The sequence below is a fragment of the Sipha flava genome, unplaced genomic scaffold (genome assembly GCF_003268045.1).
Source record: "Sipha flava isolate LNK unplaced genomic scaffold, YSA_version1 2_pilon_pilon, whole genome shotgun sequence".
Classification (NCBI taxonomy): Eukaryota; Metazoa; Arthropoda; class Insecta; order Hemiptera; family Aphididae; genus Sipha; species Sipha flava.
This window is the reverse complement of record NW_020272972.1, coordinates 2,624,394-2,645,874: the sequence shown is the minus strand read 5'-3', so window position 1 is coordinate 2,645,874 and position 21,481 is coordinate 2,624,394. Positions and strand designations below refer to the sequence as shown.

Genomic DNA, 21,481 nt, shown 5'->3' with positions numbered 1-21,481 from the left:
AAAATATCATTAAAAAACGATATGTGATTGTTCTCTATTATTATTAAATATAGTTAATACATTTCGAATACGATTTTGGACCGAGTATAAGTCAATAGATTTTGCCTGCAGTTAATTTGTAACTGGTTTTAATTGAGCTGAGTATTTGAATATAATATTTAAAGATATAATAAATTGTGATGTTGATGTCGCACATGATAGTTGGTGTGCTTTTTTTGCGAGTAGTGGTATTAACTTTAAAATCTTAGTCATTATTGTGAGATAGTTTTTCTAAAACTTTTTTTGAACTATCAACATAACGAACACCAATCGAAAGTTGTTCAATGGCATCAATATCAAAAGTTTCGTCGGCTAACAGTGAAAAACTTAAGCTACTATTTACTTCTCGAACAATTTGATCACATAATACATTTCCACATAATAAAATTAATTAATTTTTAATGCGATGTGAGGTATATTTAGCTCACCTACGAAATATTTATAAATGCTCAGACAGAACACTATCTCCAGATTCAACACGAAATTTTAAAAGGTCATGGCAATTTCTATTACAGCACAATTTGCCTCTAATTGCTAGACTATGTGTCGCACAAAATATGATTGATGACAAAATCGGGACTATCTTTTTTCTATTTTTTTTCAATTTGTGAGTGTCGAGCAGTATTTAATTGATCTATAGCACTTTTTTCTTTGTTGGACATAATTTTTAAAAAAATCTGTTGATTGAGAAACTGAATCTCTATGCCATTTATATTTAAGTTCATTTGATAAATTTGATTTATTAATATAAAATCCTAAATCTGGATTTGACTCACAATCATTTGGCGTATAATTAATAGTTAATGTAGGTACCGTATTTATTGACGTAGAACATTCTGGGTTTGAATTTACTTGAGCAGAAACACTTTTATTTTCGATGTGTGTGGCTTGAGCACAGCAGATGAATTATCTACGTCAGATTTTTTTTTTTTTAATTAAAAACGATCGAATATCCATAGTAAAAATTGAAAATTTAAAAAAATAATATTGAAAAATCACTAATGACATTCAACAGTCAGCAATAAATATAATGTCACACAGAAAATGGCGACTAAAATGCAGTCAATGTTGTCTGATAAAACATTTGTAGTACTTATATTGTGATCTTAATGGAATTACCACGAATTATTTGCGATAAATAATTTTGCGTATAGGTACCTATACGGACTACAGACTACGACCTATCTATGATTTTAATATACGATAACAATGAGTATATTTTTATACTTATTTCATATCTTAAAAGTGATTTCAACAAATAATTTGCCGCGGTAATCAGTTAATATTATGGTGATATTTATTGAGCTACAAGTTCATAATATTTTTTTCCAGGGGGGGGGGCGCAAGTGCCCTACCTCACCCCCCTCCAATGGGCGCCCATGGGTGCAATGTATACGCACGGCGACGGGCGAGCGTTTTAAACACGACGTGATAAATAATGCATGCGTCGAAGTTATCAATTTTATTCGCCCCCCACGCCAAATTATTCGTCAAACTTTTGATAAGCTTATTTAATATAAATCCGCTCGGTACATAGGTGTGTACAGCACGAATAATACATTATAACACCGCGCGCGTATACAGGAGGTACGCAACATCGCAAGCCGAGTATACGTTATATGTCCTCCGGGCCTCTCTTGTTTTTTCTTCAAAAACACACACGACCGTATTCTCGGTCCACCCCTCGCCGTGTTCGTACGGATATGCGTTTTCGCGTATATTTATCCTATCCGTCTTTTCGCGTCGTTAATATAATCGCCAAGTCAAACACACGTACGCCACCGCAGACGTTCACGTGTACGTTTTAAAGTTCGAATAACACTGGCGTGCGCGTGCGACTTAATCCCAATTATTATATTTTACCGGTGGTCCGTTACGTGGCGCGGATGGCGTCGGAATACGGCGAGGAGGAGAAGCAGGACGTGCGCACCGGTATGTACGGAGTATTATATTTTTAGGTCCTTCTTCTCTCCTACCCGTTTCTCGCGTGAAAAACGAGCTCTGCGAGAACGTGCAAAACGTCCGCGCGTTTCCTTTAAATTAAAATTAATATATATATAAACGCGATGACTTAAGACGTTTTTCTGCTGCGGTGACCGTACGCGCATGGTCCAACGGCCAATAAATCTCAACCACGTTAAATCCCAGGATCTCCTGCCCCTCCCAAACCCTTCTTACCGACTCGTTATACTCCGGCCACAGTTCGCCATACTCGCTTCGTATATATAATATTTATACTCACGTGTGTGAGTATGTGTATGTATCTTTCTCTCTATCTCACGTTTAGGTTGCACACCTAGACGCTGCAAGAGCTTGACGCGTGTTCCTTTTTTTTTCTATTTTTTTTTTATTTATTTATTTTTCATTCTTTTCGCTCGCCAAAGGAATTTCGACGGCCACAACGTACGATCGTGGCGGCCGCGTATGTTCGTCCCGCGCGCACTGCACTGGCTTTTTTCTTCCTTCATACTAATTTCAAATGAATTGATACACGGCCAATCATATAGATTTTAAACCATGGTGTTGAACGCTCAGTCGCGAAAACGACTAATGCCATTGTAATAAATTGTATTATTATTATTCCGAGTTAATATGCGACGTCCGATATACACTATTAAATCATCGCGAGCATATTAATAACGTACAGTTTGGCGGTGTTTCAACTGATGATGTTTATAGATAGTGTCACTCGTATACGTTTGGTATAAGTGAAAATTATGAAAATTAAATATAGCGCTCTCGTTTAGACAATATTCTTGACAAGAATTTCTTGTGCGCGATGGGAGATAATTTAAACGCGATGCGAGTTACGAACATACAAACGTATGTCAGACAACAACAGTCTATAAAAAAAATTATATTGTTACCGATAAAAACAATTTTTAAAATTATTATCGTCTAATCTAATTGAGAAAAATTTTTAAAAAAAAAAACAATTTTTAAACTTATAATACGTATCAAACTTGAACATGTACACATAGGGTTGTCGAGACAAAAAATAACGGTCATGGTTTTTATTGATACATGAAAACCGGTCAACAGTGACGGTAAAGTGACTAGTGATGTCGATGGCTCTAAACTCTTGGAAAACACATTATTTTCAACGGTTTGTACGTTTTAACAGGTTATTGAAAATCCGAAACGAACAATCGGAAATGTGTAAGTAAAGTACAATTTTACACCAGTTTTTGCTTTCGCATTTCCGTGGACAGGCGTGGAGCGACGAATACTTCGGCGTGCCGCGAAAATAGACAAAGTACACAGCGATCCGGGTCGTCGTTGCTCACTCGTAAAACCCGTTCGAGATTCAAACTAATCTGATTCGTTTTTTTCGTTCTTATTTTCGCCACGAGGAGAAAGAAGAAAATAAACCGAATTCGTGGACATTTATGCGACCCGCTCGTTCCCTTCTCGTCAACTGTACCACAGTGTATTGTACGTGCACATGTAATCGGTGGCAATACATTTCTTTTACTGTTTACCACAACACTTCCGTACCGCTAACACTGCACCGTAAATCGCGTCGTTTACGTTATCAGAGTTATGCGACGTGATCTCCCGCGTGCGATATAATAATAATAGAAAAATATTATACGCATGTATGTGTATACGTATGTACTTACGCTTTAGAGTTATCGAACGGGACTCGACCTACCCTCCGGCGGCGACAACAACACGAGATAGCCCTCGCAGCTATCCGCCACGACCGTCGAAGACGACGACGTATAACCGTTTGCGTAGCACCCCCCCGTGCGGGGGTGCGGAAAAAACAATAAAGAAAATACTACCAACCAGCGCGTGGAAGAAGACCGCGAAAATGAAAATACGACACGAACTGTACGCGACGGAAAAAGAAGGAGATAGAGAGAGAGAAAAAAAAAAACGATATTCTCGTCAGCGTATACGTGTAGTGTCGCACAGTGGCGACGGCGGCGTGTGATCCTCCTGCACACATACACGCACACGTACACACATATATATATGACACCAACGCAACACACTCGTAGGAATTTAACGTTTGGGATGCAATTTCTACAAACACACAGACACACACACTCACGCACACACCGTACAGTCGGTTTCGTTGTTGTATACATCCGTTGCCGTTGTTCTTAGCGCAATCCTCTCGCGAAAACTTCATCCGATCCTATCCTCGTCTGCTGCTGCTGTTCGCGACCGTGGCGGGCGAAATTCCGCTCGAGGGGTGTGTATTGCTGTTATTCGTGTACGGCGCGCGCGGCGGTGGGATAGGGGAACGAAAGATATTCCTAACGCACGCACGCACGCACACACATACATATATATATATATATATATGTGTACATAGAAATACTCAAAAACGTATTAAGAAAAACGTTCGTTCGCCGTCGGCGGGCGATGAGATAGAGAAATTCTAAACACGCGTTTGTGGTGCGTTGGGGGTGCGGAGACGGTTCCGCCGTGGAACGGGGATGGCTTTCTCGCTGATGAAATCGCATTCCGCCGAACCAAAAGGCCGTGACCGACGTCTGGGCCGCTGCAACGTCTATCTTTTTTTTTTTTTTTTGCGCGCGTCGTGAAAACAAAACGGAACTGTGCGGCGAGACGTCGACGCTTTTAACATTTTTCCTCGGGTTTTCCCTTTTTCCTTTCGTTTTTGCTTTTCAACCGGGAATTTTCCCGTACCCCTCGATCCCGGACCGTCCGTGTATACGTGCACCAAACCAAGTGAAAACAAATCGCGGACCACCGCACCTTATACCTTTACGCGACACGTTGAACAAAACGAAAACAAAAAAAATATCAACAATATCACACCAAATAATATCTAATGCAGTCCGAATCGCAATTTTCTTCGCAACTCGATTCTTTAATACGTACAATCGTTAAAATAAACTGTTGTTGTATAATGAGCACTCGCGAGCGCAAGTACTCCGACGCGGATGCGCACGGTGTAGTAAGCAGCCTTCAAATGATCAGATTTTTATTCATAACCCCCGACCTGTTTTTAATTTTTAACTCGCACCGTTGTCGTTATAACACTATAGAACCAGTGCCAGGGATGGAGAGGTAAATGGGTAAACCTGCCCCTGACGGTTTTGGTATAAAGGCTCGTTTTGTGTTTATGAAAAATAAAATAAGCCTCGAACATGCCCCGTACTTCACCTACGTAATGGCGTTGCATTTTCATTAGCCTCGGGCGTCAAATTTCTAGATGGAGCCCCGGCACTGTATACGCCGCAGAATTGGCTGCTTTTGTAAACACATGACGCCGTGGAAATATTATAGATTACGTATTCTACACAGTGATCACTGAATTTCGCACCTGTATAAATCCTTCGATTTCAGTACCTATCTTTGTTTTATTCAAAAACGTTCTGATTTTCATTATCATTACGTTTAACTATTCGTACATTTTGCATTCAAATGCAAATATTTTTTATACTATCATTTCATAAAATATCCTATATCTTTTTAAATGTTTTTATTTTTTTTATACTATCTCTTTATTTTAAATCGTTATGTTTTATAAATTATTAGTTATAGACTTAAAAGTCTTACACCTTTGTGTCCGGCCTGTTTTTATATTCAATGAAAGTATTTGGTAATATTTTCTAAACTTTTCAAATTAAAAATGCCACACGTTCGTTTATATGTTGCTATATGTATATATCATTCGTAAAATAACAACAAGTTTTATTATTTCTCTTTAAGCATAAAAAATTGTTTAAAATAAAATATAAATTGAATGACCGAATAACATCAATTATTTGCAATACTTAAAGTTTATAAAATCGTTTATTGTACAAGTGCTCTTGAGGTGAAACTAAAAACTTCATATATAACAATACGTTTTCTATTCATCCATTTTTTTTTTCATTTAATTTTTTAATTTCTCATCGAAGCAGTGATCTTAACTAAAAATAGACGACCGTCCACAAAATGAATCTGGTTCGAAATCCCTGCGACAATATTACCGACTGGACTTGGCCAATAATTTGGGACCGAACCACTGGATGCCGAGTGCTCCGATAGGTGCGGTGACCAGTATGGAAATCACGGAAACGGTCAACAACCTTCTGGCACTTTCGTTGTCCAATTCCGTACCCATCATTCTGGCCATGTCCAAAGCGACCGGTGCTAAGGCAGCCTGCGTGGAATAAAATTACACATAATAATAGTACGCAACGAGCGCGTAGTAGTGCGAACGATAAGTACTACGTCATAGTACGTAGTTCAGTCGTCGTACGCGTGTCGAGGGATTTTTATCCCGCGGTGATAACATTTAGGTCACCACTGTGACATAGATTCAGTGCAGTGGTTGGAGATAACCAGGGCTTGGGCCTCGAATGCCCGAACAAACCTTACGAAAACGCATACCCTAAACATGTACGCGGCCGTCGAGTTATACGAGTTATACAAGCGTTATTGTAATCGAATCGCGTTATTGTAATCACGGTACGCCCTGTGTCCGGGAAAACGAAAAGAAAACTTGCAAACGTTTTGTCACGGACACCAGTCGCAGTGCGGGAAAACGGCATGCGATAGCTGTTAAACAACGCCGACCGCAGAACTAATGAGTTATGATAAATTTTAAAGACGAATTATTAATCACCTGTACGGTAGCTTTCGGGAGCCATGCAACATTGATGAATATCACTTCGTTGCGGTTGAATCCTGTGCCCAGAACCGATAACGCTGTGACAATCGTCCGAACCTGAAACACGTACCGCATAATTTTATAATCCGCGATCGCGATTGGTCTTCCCTTCAAACGAGATCAGGACGTTAACTCGAATCGATCACTGTCGGTCGCCGAGACCCTTGTACGAGACACCACGTCACGTTCGATACGCAGTGCCGACGATGTCGAAAACGCGCGCCCTAATGGGCGTTTTATATATTTTAAGTCCCACCTGAACTGGTAGTATGCTCCGGGTCGTTCGGGTGCCTACGATGGGGGAGTTACCCGTTTCCACCAAAATAATATTGGCCGTTTTCGCCATAGCTTTTTTCAGTCAAAAACGGAAATGGTACGATTCCCGTTTCCGCCAAAAAAAAATTTTTGGAAACCATTGGTTTTAATTTTTAAGCAATATCAAATATATGTTGTGTGGTATGTATAAAATACATTTGTAATGTATACACCGATAATCGTTGATAACGGAAGAAAGCATACAATGTATCATAGTTTATTTATAATTCGCACGCAATAATTATCTGACAAATGTTAAATTCTTATATTTCGATTCAGTATTATCTGTTCTGTTCATCGCCAGACTAACAACACTTAATACCGGTCTTAAAATGGAATTTTTCGTAAGCAAAAAAGAGATAAAACGATGTTGATTTTTGATAGTTTTAAATATATTTTTGATTATACGACATGAAAAAATGTAACTTGGTGGAGATGTTTCATGAAAAATTGTCGGGCTAATAACATGAAGTATAAATGAAATTCCAAAAAAAAAAAAAATATATTAAACCGTTTAAAAATTACAGAAGACGCAATTACAAAAAAAAAAAAAAATACAATAAAATTAGTAAATACACTTTTGTCGCAACTGTTTCTTTTAATTATAAGATTTTTTAAAACCCAACATATACTTACGAATTCATTTTTTTAAAACTTTACATACACTTGTATTATAATTTATATTTTGCGTGACATTTTTAAATGTTTAAAAATGACGATATGTGTTTTTTTTCAAAACTCCATCGAGACAATATTTGACCTATACTCGTTTTATACTTTGAAATAGTTCAAGAGAATGGATTTATGTAATATTTTAAAAACTCTAATATAATTGTGCCAGTATTCGACTAATATATTATTATTGCCTACTTGCATTAAAATTTATAACGATAAGAATATGTAACAATTGTTCGCAAATATTAATTGGCGGAAACGTCTTTTGGCAAAAATAAATTTTGGCGGAAAAGGGAATCATACCGTTTTCGTTTTTGACGAAAAAGGGTTCTGCTCCCTACGATCACCGTGTGACCGTGGGACATGCGTTCGGAATCTGTTTCCGGTAACGCATTAACGACGTCGATCGCAGGTGGCGTTATCAAGGGCATGAGGTGAAATTCGTATGCGTTTCGTTTCGTCTATGAACAGTGCAGGGCACGTTAAAACGATTTTTTTCGTGTTCCGAAGCAGTTGACCTCTTCGATCCCCACGATGGCCAACCGCAGTGGCTCCGGATCATATGAATACTTCATTGAAACGAAATAGAATTACTCATACTCTCATTTGGCCATTGCATTTTCCCCGTGTAATTTATTGTTTATAGATTCGTACATCAGGTGACGGTTTAGTTTTGTGTTTATACAATACCGAGATACCGTATCTAATTTGGATATTTACTATTGACTATTGGTATAATATATTTGGATATTATCTAAACATTTTTAGCTTTGGTAGTTATGGTAGTTAGCTGCACGTATTTGTCTGTATGTAGTCATTATTAATTGTATTCGTCTGAACTTATTAGGAAACAACAAGTACAACGAACCCAACTGCACCCAACCACTTACTATTAAAAATAAGTGAAGACTTCGCTCCAATTAGGGCCTATTTCGGAGTTGCTTTGCTACATCGACTACGTGCGTAAACTGTAAAGTAACCATTAATCACACAGTGTTATGCAACGCACATTGAAATTATTTGTTAGCTGCGAGTTGCGAACGCGTCTAGTTATTACTGATTATCAATTGACCTATTTTAACACTCATAGTAAATGTGAGTAATTATTACTATTGATAGTAATACGTATTAAATTCTTATTGTATTAATGACGTCTAAACATAAAATTATTGAAAAAGGTTTTTTTCTTTTTTTTTTTTTTTTTGTTGGTCAATACTTACAATCAAACCGAACACGAGGACCATCAGTGCAGTAAAGATTATATTATCGTCACCTACAAGCAGTTGGAATTTGATTTCGGTGCCAATGGACGCGAACAGTACCGGCTGTAGACCGAACCAAATATGTTCGAACACTTTTTCGACCGGATCCTCTTGGCTCTGCTCCTCGTCGTCGCCATCGAAGGGAATAACAGGGTTGTCGTTCTGGTTTTGCTTTCTCACCCTCCATTTCCAACCGGTTCCCGCCACGAACGACGATATGATGCACGCTAGAGGACCGGCTCCGGGAAACCCGTACCATTGACTACCGGTGACAGCCAGAAATCCACCGGCGCCCAGTAAAAATGCCCTTTGAGCCGTTACGGATTGCTCAATTTTTTTGTGACAAACCTGTAAACAAATTATTTCATTATTTTTTTTTTTTTTTTTTTTTTTTTTTAATGACAACTGCTATTAAAATAGTTTATAATAAAACGAATGTGTCTGAATAAAACGATATTCTTCTGGTTTGCTCGGAATATCGTACAAATTGAAACTTAAGGGAATGTTTTATTTTTAATCGATTATTTACATGATTGGAATATATTATTTTTAGAAATTATAATAAACAACACTATTATTATGAAACATTGTGTTTAAACTTAAGTAGCTAAAAAAATTACATTGCCGATAAAACCGTTTTTAACGTTTAGTGCACTTTACTTGTTTTTCTTCGGTCATTTCATTTTCATTTTGGCTCTGGTATACCTGAGCCCACGGCGAAGGTGGTACGAAGATCAAAAAAAATCCCCACAAAAGTCCCAATGCAGTTCCAATACAAACATCTTCAGGGCCTTGTACGATTTTACTGGTTAAATCTCCTATTAATAGCAACAAAAAATTGAGGCAAAACGTATTATCTAGTTTGACGGTAGTTGGGATGGATTTATAGATTTATAAAAAAACAAAATAAAGCTGATCTGAAAATTTGATACCGCATTCAGACGTCTTAAGACGTTGGCAGTCGGTATCTTTGAGCTCATCTAGACGAAATATATCGGTATATTTTGTTTTCCAGACATTTATATAGTTATTATTCACCTTTTTTTTAAAAAAAAAAAAAAAAAAAACTGTTCTGATTGGATTTTATTGTTAACAATCACGCATTATCTATATCTGATTTTCGATTAATCGGTTAACACGCGACCACGCGAAACTGATTCTGAGCTTTTAAGTTTTAATACTGTCCGAAAAATATTTGTGATGAATAAAATTAAGATAAATACAAAAAAAAAAAATAAATAAAGTGGTTTTGCACGTTGGCTGCGAAAAATTATGATTTTTCCTTGGACATTAAGATATTATTGTAGTATTTGTTTACACCTTGTTAATATGATAGGAAAACGATCATCGGGTAGTATCTGTAAGTGTATATACGTACCGGTCGAAAACACTATGCCAAGTAAAACGCCAAAGGCGCTAATGGACACGATGTCGTCTAGACTTGACGCAGCTATCACCAACGTGTTGACTCCGTTCTCTTCGCCGTAACCCATTCGTTTTAGTTTTAACAGACTCGGCACCAGTACGGCCGGGCTGACTGCCGATAGAGTGAACCTTTGTAACGGGTGAAACGCCGAGATTAAAGTCAATAGACCCTGTGATATGACTTTGAACGGGTCGAAAGATTAAAAAAGTTGATATAATATTTATGTTTTCGACTACCCGTGTTAAATTGTTTTAGAACGAAAATAATGCAATATATTTTGCAAATAATTGCCCTTGACGAACGAGTGCAAGTTCAGCATTCTGATATTTTTAAGCTATAACTTGTATTGAATCGATGTCAACATTCGCGGACACGGATGGTAACGGATCGGTGTCCGAATCCCGGAGCCAATTCAGCTACACTCGCACGGGCACGGTTTAAATTGTTGACGAGAAACCGACCAGCATTTTGCTATTACTTGTGTCCCGGTTACGGTGATTGAAAATGTCTTAGATTGCATTAGATCAGCATTGGAAATTATTTTGAAAAAAGTCGCGCGAAAAATTGGGTAAATATCTTGTATCGCCCACGTGCAAAGATCGAGAACCGTTGGTACGACAAATGCCGTCTAAACGCACGCGTCAATGTATTGCGAAAGAACCTATGTACATTATTATTACGAAGCACGATAATGATGCTATCCCGCGGAGCATCACTGAAATTACGACGGTAAAACGGTGTTTGCAATTCCGTGTCCGTCCACAACGGTGACTGTGATTATATTTATTCTGTGCGAGTCCGTTGGACTTGTATGTACGCATTTATTACGGCCGACGCGAATTCTAATATATTACAAAAAAATGATTTATCATTTTTTTCCCCGCCGTTTTCCACGTTTCTTCCCCGCTTCGACGACACCCGTTTAGTTTTCGGTAAATACTACTGTTCGTATGATATAGATGTAAATGTTCATTGTTTTTCGATCGAATTTGAAACACGATTTCTTCGACAGTCCCGATTGTTTGATACCGATTTTACTGTCGGGTTGCTTTGTACAATACGTAACGAGAATATAATTGTTGCGATCGCCGCGACGATTGTATGTTAAAAAACGTAATCAAAACACGATCTGCTCGTCGCGGTCTATGCTAAAATATATGTTTAATTGGTCAATTGCAAACGATCCGATGTTGCCGTATTATAATAATTGTACACCGATGCGGTTGACGCGCGAATTTGGCCCCATTAATTCAAAGTTTTCCCCTTTGGGTCGGCCAATATTTAAACAACAAAGGGCGTAACGTCATATTTCAAAAACCTATGTCTGCGTTAGTGAGAAAATATCGGAAACGCTATTTTTTCAATATTTATAATATAAATAATGTGCACGTGTTAAGCCGCTTAAACTTGGTCCTGACCATCCGACCTTACAGTAAAATCGCTTTAAAATCATGAGATGTTTTTTTATGTGTTGTAATTAAATAAATGGTTTTAACAACAGTGTTCGAAAGGCCGAGAGAATTTGTTCTTTTTGCAGTGGGAAAATCCTCATCTTAAAAGTATTATGAATTAAAGAAATGGGCCTCGCAAAATCGTTTTTACCATAATATATTTTACCATGTTTGCTTACTGAATCTAGCCAGGGGATCTTTTTTGTGTTAAACCTCCTCTCTCCAGGAGAAACCGAAAAAAAAAAACACTGATATCAACTACGCGCTAACTAAATCTCTCCTGCGGGTATTATTTTCATCCCCACTACGTTCTTTTTCTGCCGAAATGTTTCACAGCGTTCACGTATTTTTTTATTTTTTTATTATGCTCAAGTGGTAAAAAATACTCGTCGGCCGACCACACGGTTCCTCAGGTCATGTTTATTATTATTTTTTTTTTTGATGCGCATTTGGGTTTTGAAAAAGAAACCAACACTAGTAGTCTCGGAGGTAGGAGTAGGTGCACTGTAAAACGCAAACGTAAAACGGTTGATCCGTTATCGCTGCGCTGCGTACAAATGTGCGCATATCGAATTTACTTCGATGATTTTACATTTTCATCAGAACTTTCCCGACCCGATGTCATACGAAACGACTGCACTCGTACGATAACCAAATAGAATGCGAAATACTACACTGATGTGAAATACTTGCATTCGAATACGTTCAAAATTTATGAGCTACAGACGAAATTTTGCAACGCACTCGGTAGTGAAACACTTGAATCTGATCTTAAGCATATTTCCGTAATTGTTTGTTGCACTCACCCGAGTATCAGGCCCCATTCCCAGGAGAAATCGGGCAGCAAGTAATGCGCGGCAACACCGGCGGCCACGGCTTCGAAAATGCACGGCAACAGAGCCAGTCTTGTCACGGCACCGCTCAGCCGTCGCAACTGACCGGCGTTCAGCTCCAAGCCGCCTTTGATCAGGATCACGGCCAGCGCGGCCTCTCTGCCAACGAAAAATGTACGGTCAGTTATGCACCGGCAACTGGGTTCCGCACGACGACGGGTTCTTGCGCGCGGAACTCTTTGCAGTGATACTAGCGATCTTTAGGATCATCCGGGTTAGGGATTACGCATGTAGCAGACATGCAGTGTCGGATGCTAAAAATTATGTTAGAGTGATCTTTTTAGGACGAGGAAGAAGTAAAAATTTGTCCGCAGCAGAGTAGTAAAATAATGGTTCGCTAGGGACGAGACGCAACAGAAAACATAGGGCGAATGTAAGTTCTCACGCGAGATGTAGTGAACGAAAATCACCCCTGGGTATACGTTCGTTCGTTCCGACAAGAAGAAATATCGGTGAAACCCGTTTGTTCCTTTTATGCGCATGATTGAGCATACTTCGCGAATAATAAAGGACCTGCCTAACTCGCGCCCGGAAAACATCACGGTTGAACGCGATTTGTTGTTCGGCGTTGCCGTTTTCCTGGATTTAATAAATTTAGTTATTCATCATTTTTTATTTATCGACTTCAAAATAAAAACCATAAGTATATTTTAAACTCTTTGAAAATTAAATGAGACTTATGATGATATTTTTTCGAATCATATTCGATCAATTATTTACTTCATCCCTTTCGCATATGATTTACCATTGATCTTTGTACTAGTTTTTCAAATTAAAACACAAAAAACCGGCATAACTCGAACTCTGAACAGTATAGCAGTTGAAACTGAAGCAATAGTTAATAGTACATATTATCTTTAATTGGTGTTCTCGTTATTATAGTTTATCCGTTCCGAAATATGTTAAGTGTTCACTATCTTATAATGTACACATAAATATAAGTGTTAATGAATAATACTCAGATACGGGGAAATGCTAATTCATAAGATAGGCTGAAATAGAACCGTACAGAAGGATACGAAATCATTATTACACGAATATTATTATTTTCGTTCAATATTTTATAAATAAATACGAGTACTTAAAAAAATCAATCATTAATATAAGTTCGGTGGATATATATTTTTTCAATGTAAAGTTAGAAGTTTGACAACGTTTTAAATATTCAAAAATGTTGAACGTGCTCAATAATGATGAAAATAAAACCGGTGGAAAAGTCGTACTGTATCTGTTATACATCTGTACATATCGAATGGTTTCTAAATGCGGTGCATTAAAAACCGTTGCACTTTAGTCGTATTCAATTATATTCTGGCGAACGTTACATCGGTTACCGGATTAATAGAATGGTTGTTGGTTGTAGTTGAAGCAACTCTTGTTAAACCCTCTTTGAACGGAATCCGTATTAATTGGTCCCGTCAACAATGTTGTGTACACTCGACATTTGGTCAGCTTGTAATCAGTTTTCAGTGCGAGTACACGATAGCGGGTTGGATGGAAATAAATTGGTCGTAAACTTCATCTTAAAGGTATTATGTACCAAAAATCATTAATACGCGGATTAGTTTTATGTAAATAATATGCGGACGGGTGTTTTAAATTTCGGAGACAATGATATTTATGCACTCATGAGGGAGAGCGGGATTCGAACGAATATGAATGTTAAGTATTGGAAAAAACGACATTTGAAACAAGAATAAGCAATACGAGTACGACTGCAACGATTTCATGTGTACCATTGGTTCGAGTGTTATAGGTCAGAACCGCTTCCGGTCACAAAGGAGAACATATTATTTTTTTTTAGTAAGAACCGTCTACGCTACGCGGTGGAAATGTGAAATACGGATACCATCCATACACTGAGGGGTGGGTGGGACAGGGGTTTAACGGGCTAAAATGTCCCTTCCGTTGACATATATCGTGTTCGTAATGCGCACCGCATGATGGACACCAGACGAACACACCAATCGGCGGTGACGGTGTACAGGCCGCAGTTCTGGAGAGCGATGCCGGCCAACATCATGCCCAACAGCGAGGGCAGGCCGCCGACCGCGGCCACGGCCCTGCCGGCGGCCATGCTGACCACGTACAACAGGAACACGGAGGCCACGCTGCCGCCGGGCACGGCCATCAGGGCCGGGGTCACGTTCACGCACAGCAGGCACCAGGCGACGAGCACGGCCACCAGGGTGGACGCGATGCCGGCCACCGTGGACGGCCACCGTTCGTCGATCAGCGATCGGTGGCCGCCGCCGCCGCCGCCGCCGCCGCCGCAGGTGGAACGTTCCGCGTGGTCGCACTGACGTCGGCGACCGTTCGGTGATCCGCGACCCGCTGCTGAAGCCATCACCACCGGTCCGGTCCCGGTTCCGCGGTCACCTGCGTACCGAAAGAAACACGAACATATCACTCGGATCGGCGCGAACGGGACGATCAGCGGGGACGCGTAAAATATGAAAACAGCAACCAAACGGGGGCGGCGGTGGGAGGGTAGGGGAAACGTCCGAGGAACGGCGGTCCGGCGGCGTTCGGAAAACGCGTCGGGAGCGAGATGTCCGTGCGTTACACGGTTTTGCCGACCGAAGTGTTGGCGGTAACGGGACGCGAGCGACGGCGCGGTATAAGACGAGTGTGGCCGACGGCCGACAACGGTGCCGGGGCGCGGCGACCGATCGGGCGCGTTTTATTGCCGCGCGTTTCGAGTGCTCGTCTCGTGTCGAACCGTCTCCACCGGTTTCCCCGCCGACCCGCCGGGCGGAGGAGTCGCGTCGGGCGCGCGGGACACCGTTCCGCCAAACACTCGAACGCGGCACTGATAACGCGGGCAGCTTATTGCCGGCGCGTTGTTCGCTCCCGTGAGCCAATCGACCTCGCCGGTGCACGTTGAGCCGTCCGTTAATCCGGGCCGGTCGATAAACGGAACACTCGACAGCGGACGCCGGTTCGACAGCCGGCGTTGCGCGCGGTGTTAGCATGGGCGCCGATCGATTGTTTCCGGCGGAACGATAACGAAGCGTTTAGGTTTTTATTTGCTGTCGATCACTTGCGGTCTTTGTTCGACCCACGAGCGTTAGAATCAGATCGATGATCGACAACCGGCGGCGGATCGGCAATCGTTTTCGGCCCAGGAAATACGAAACGAACCGGTCCGCGAACCGAAAGTTAAACCGTTTTACCCCTCCCTCCGCCCAACAAGACGCTTTGTTTTGCATCGATTTCAAAATTTGTTTGGTTTCACCTCTGAATTAAAAAAAAAAAAAAAAAATTTACAATAGCTTAACTATAATTATGGCTACAATAGTTTCGGGTAAGTCACACGATTAATCGGTTCCAACTTGAACTTGAAGTTTGATCTTAACGCGTCTCTGAATATATATTTATTTTTTAATGATTTTTATTTGTTTTGCAGAACAAAACTTTTTTCTGGTAATTATATAATAATGTAGGACGCCCCAAACAAGGACCGGCCCATCGGGAAGATTCCCGATTTCCTGGTAGGCCAATCAGCCCCTGATAACGGCCATGTTGTAGCAAATAAATAGCTATAAAAAACGAAACTGTACACCGAGATCGAGTAGTCGTGCAGGTGTATTGCGTGTAGTTTAACGGATTTATGATTTAATAATTAATGCGACTCGGTAAATTGAGTCCGCGATATTTTGTGTACGTTTCGAAAGCGGTAAATTGAGTTCCGGGTTAAAAAAAGATGTTAGGCAAGCTGGGTGCCAGGGAAAAAAAGGTAGTAGGTAAATTGAGTCCCAACCACTAACTACACTACCTCGCCGTAGTTCGTTGTACATCGTGTGTCAGTTATCAGTTAACACCGATATTGATTATAGTTTTTATGATTACACACAGACACAAGTGTACGAAATCTGAGTATTTTCACTATGTTTTTTGTAGCGTGCATTGCGTACTGTACGTCGATTTGAGTTTCTTAATTTCTTATCTTTTAAGTTTTTACCGAAAATCTAATAAAAAACACAATAATATTAAAATTGATTTCTAATAAAAATTATTAGATATTTAAAAGAAAATTCTTTACCTTTGACTTAACCAACTACCTTTTTTTCCCGGGATCCAATTTACCGGAAAATGGTTATTTAAGACCCAATTTACCAACTCCCTAATTAATGTCAATAAATATCACGTTCAAATTCGAGAACTATAATCATAGGTTTATAAAAGCCGTATTGCACTTATAGTACGATATCCATTCGGAGCTCGATTTGAAAACAACAAACGAACATTTTCATCGTAACTGTAACTATAGATTAGGTACGCAATGTACTATACTAGTAAATGTTATTACATATTTTAAAATAAATATAATGATAATAAACAATTATAATGAACAAAGTCGTTATAAATGTGGTTCCGCCAATTATTTACTGTACTAATAAAAAATATCGATCAAAGTTTAACGCAACAGTTTAACGGGATATTTTTTTATTCGAACGGAGAACGAAATACTTAACTTTATTGTGAAATACTTAAATACTTATAAGTAAATCAGCGTACAATTTTTAACTACATAACGCTCCAAATATTCAAATCGATAGTAGGTACACAACGAATCCAATAATATAACATTTGAAGGTATATTTATTTATCTCCCTCTCTCTCATCTTTGAAATAAATAATAAGAACATAAAACAAACAAAACGTTGGTGATTTAAAATTCACGCGGAAAATTAAAAAAAAAAAAAAATAGTTTAAATAGTGCTGCAAGCGATTTCGATTGAATATTAATGAGAATTAATAATTTTCTGTTTACCTTTTGTTCAACAACAAGTTTAACGAGGCACCTACGTGGCCCAATGTCAATTCGATTTATCGTGTAACAAACCGGGTTTGCTTGCACTCCACGCCCTTGCTCGAGGTTTAGCAACGAATGCAACGGCCACAATGGATACCGCGACATCATAATCGCGTGGACTAATACTACTATACGCATTGTATCTCGTCACGATGAATTATTACGTTTTAGACGGTTGAACACGGGCGCGAGTCACATTTACGCGCGCACGGATTACACACGGATTACGGCGCGCGCGACCCAATACACCTGGGTAGGTGTACAATAATCGTGAAGGACTCGCGGTGAACCGTACGGTATTATAAAATATCGATGTTTTTCGTGCGAATTTTACGAATCCATATTCATGGTCCGATCTTTTAAAATATTGATTCGTTTTTGTGAATATCGAATCGCTGATACCAGTGATCGAATGGTGGGTGCGTAGGAGGATGGAGCTCCTCTACTTTTTTTTTTTTTTTTTTCTGCGTACCTCAACTATATTTTTTCTCTGATACGGGGGAAGCCACTTTCACCCTGACTAATGTCCAAAATAATTTTTATTAAAACTCGGTACATTTTGTAACGAGTGTACAGTAATTATAATCATATTTACTCTCAGTACCTATATAGGTATATGAGAATATATATTTTCATAATAAAAGATTATACGGTGGTTATGATAAGCAGAGGCATCGTCATTTCAAGAAAAATATATGAATAGTAATGTCTGGTACAGTGGCGTACATAAGGAGAAGGTTGTGGAAGTCAAATCCACACCTAGGCCTTTTTTTAAATGTTATAAGATAATGTTCTAAGTGCGAGGTCGTTAGAAACGTAAAAAAAAAAAAAAAAATGATTTGTTTGCAAATGTACAAATAGTTATAATTTGGTACATAATATATTCATTGTATGGTGTATTATTAGTATTATTCATTTTTCCCACTTCGACCTTTGGTTGATACGATATTTTATGAGTATCGATGCAATGTTATTTGTCGATCCGATTATGTAATACGTATTAAAAGTTATTATTTATTTTATGTTTTCATTCACTTTTCACCTAGAATGCCATCGATTGATTAAAAAATACATTGCGTATTAAATGGATCAATTTTTTTTGGACCGTTCTTTTCAATGCGATTTGAATCGTTTCAAACAACCGTCCGGACTCCGAACGAAATGTACGACGTCACACGCTCGTGAACGGCAGTGGTGTATATAGAGAAGGGCCTAGTGGGCTACAGACTCCCCCTCCCCTCGATATGTTTTAAAAAATTTAAAAACGCCACTGGTAAACGGCAATAGAACAATACGTTACTCGTAAACGTGCTGCCATAGTTCGCAGCCGTTATTCGTGAACCGTTATTAGCGATAACAATTGTTCCGCGATCTTCGTTCGACATGACGCGGAATCGGAACGACAAACAGCTACGGATACCTTTTTTTTACATTTCTCTCTTTCGAAATCTTCTAAAAACGATACACTTTGAATTACGTTACGCTATAGACGAGCAGCCTAATCGCGACCGTATACTTTGAGTACGATAATAATGTGATGCACAACGAACAGTGAGTGCGTGTATGTGCGTGTATATGTGTGTGTGTGTGTGTGTGTGTGTGTGTGTGTGTGTGTGTGTATGTGTGCGTACACTCGTGGACTCGTTGAACTCGTTGGTCAGCGCCGGTCGATGGGTAAACAACGACTGATGCGTACGACGGGACAGCTGCTGCGGCAAAACAACGAGGCGCAATTATTGTCGTTCCATGCCTAAACGTGATGCAATACGTTTCGTAAATGCGTGTTTTCTCAAAGTCCATAACGGTATTGTATCGATTATTATTTCTGCTGTCAGCGGTATTCCCGATGTTTCCAAAACGAATATTTCCTGAAGGTGTTGCACGTCCGTCGCTCTCTGAACGTGCGCAAATGTACCAAGTGCAGTGCGAAATGCATTGATATTCACCGACCGTACAAGTGATAACATTAAAACTGTAAACGTTTACCTGTGGACATGGAGACATCGAGAGCTGTCGGAAAGCTGTTTTCTGCGTTCAGTGAGGTATTTTCAAAACCGCCGGCATTTCCGGGAGGGGGGGGAAGAGTCCGCGCAGGTATTGTCCAAACGGTATTGTTTCAATATTTAACGAACAACGAAGCTGATCGTAAGACCGAAGATCCGTCTCCAACGGACATTGTGTTTAAGTGTGTAGAATTACGAAAAACTTCCGACGTCGACATCGACGGTTCTACGAGCTTTTTTCACCGTACGTACGGAAACTAATCCTACCGAATCGGAAACGACGAAACAATTTTTACTGGCCCAAGTCGAAGTGCATTGAAGATGTTTTTAGTCTTAGACATATATGGTATTCAGCTCGGCTTGCTGTTCAGAAATTTATCGGCAAAATATTATTCTGCGTCTGCACTCAATAAACTTAACCCGGATCGTTTTCGTGTATTATCCTTGCCTCTTGGCTGCAGCAGTCTTTGGCAGAATTCACCGTGTAGTGTACACGAAAGGTGGTGCAAAGGCACGTTGCCAGTGTGGGGTTTTCTGGAGGTTAAACCTTCCAACTTTAAAATATTTTTTTATTCGTCCATAAATTGTAATACTTTGCAATTAAAATATAAAAATAAGACTCTTCATTTGAAACGTAATTAACACCAAATAGGTTTTATTTATCCTAAACGAATAAATATTGTATTAAAAATCATTTTGCAAATATACTGTAAAAAGTTCTAACTTTTGGCAAAGAGAATAAAATTGTTTGTAGCACCCTCCTTCTCGACATAAAACTTGATCGTATACGTATAGTAATAACGATTATAATAATAGTAATAGAACAATGTGCGATAAGAATTTAGGCAAACATGAAAAATATTTAACGAGTAAATATGTTTTTGGATTTATGAAACGTATACTTGTTCAGTATTCAAAGTCTTGTGTAATCTCGCTGATATGGTCAATAAAACGTTTAATCCAGACCGTTTTATCTTAACTTTATTGCTACCGATTAACTAATGCGTTTTATCTACTCCAAAGTACTAACTGTCGGTTAAACAGAGTAATGTTATAATATTGCAGTTATGGTATTTGTATAGGTAAATATTGGCACGCATCTGGTAACGATAAAATTAAACATTTCGCGGATTTGTTCACATATTTGTAATGGCATAGAGGCGCATTTTTTATCGGAGGGAATACGAGATTTAAAAATAAAACTCTCGTACTACATTGATGCCACGCGTCACTCGATTACCATGCAGACGGGTGTTAAAATTATCGCACATATTTCGTAGCTACTCGGATTCAATCGAGGGTTTGTCAACGAATGGAAAAAAAACTATGGCCCAGATTTCACGCATCTGATCGAGGTTTTGAATTTATTTGAACGTCTGGGTGATATTATTATAGAAACAAACGCAGACGGATAGTTATTGACGTTCTAAATTTGTAATAATAATTTGTTCGATAACATATGAAACATTTTTGTTATCTTATAGTGTTCTGTTGAAAAATCTTAGGGGTGGGGGTGGGTTTATTGTCAAGAAATCGAATTTTATACTATAAAAAATGTGTTAATATACGTTTAAATATAATGCAATTTGATATTTTATGACCGAAAATTAGTAAATCTAGCCGGATCGCAATATAATCATTAGTTTCATATACTCAAATAATGAATCGGAAATTTTATTCAATACATTAATAGTTTGATCTTTGAAACATTGTTGATGATTAAAACCGTTATCTTAGTGCCATACGATTATGGCAAAGTGATAATATAATATTGTTAACATAGTGTACACAGACGTAATGTGTATCAATAATATAAAGTAACAATTTAAATGTTTGTTGTATTACGAATTTTTTATGATCTAACCTTTGTAATAACATATATACCTAATTATATATATATATATACCTAATTCAATAAGCCAAATTTCATTTTGAATTTTATGGATTATAATAATAAT

At 38.9% G+C, this 21,481-nt stretch overlaps 1 protein-coding gene across 3 annotated transcripts; it reads right to left on the bottom strand.

Annotated features, from left to right (window-relative positions):
• Positions 1–5,798: 5,798 nt before the first annotated feature.
• On the bottom strand, positions 5,799–19,186 carry LOC112686184 (sodium/hydrogen exchanger 9B2-like). 3 transcript variants are annotated; one of them, XM_025558386.1, is made up of 9 exons: positions 19,037–19,186; positions 18,821–18,972; positions 14,639–15,080; positions 12,615–12,800; positions 10,310–10,485; positions 9,592–9,749; positions 8,890–9,279; positions 6,635–6,736; positions 5,799–6,169 (listed from the first exon to the last, which is right to left on the bottom strand). In XM_025558386.1, the coding sequence occupies exons 2-9, from the start codon at positions 18,903–18,905 to the stop codon at positions 5,993–5,995; spliced, it is 1,716 nt and encodes a 571-aa protein (XP_025414171.1). In that variant the 5' UTR covers positions 18,906–18,972; positions 19,037–19,186; the 3' UTR covers positions 5,799–5,992. The 3 variants fall into 3 exon arrangements, with proteins under 3 accessions (XP_025414171.1, XP_025414170.1, XP_025414172.1); XM_025558385.1 differs by having other exon boundaries at positions 18,821–19,186; XM_025558387.1 differs by lacking the exons at positions 18,821–18,972; positions 19,037–19,186 and adding an exon at positions 17,479–18,337.
• Between the last annotated feature and the right edge of the window lie 2,295 nt (positions 19,187–21,481).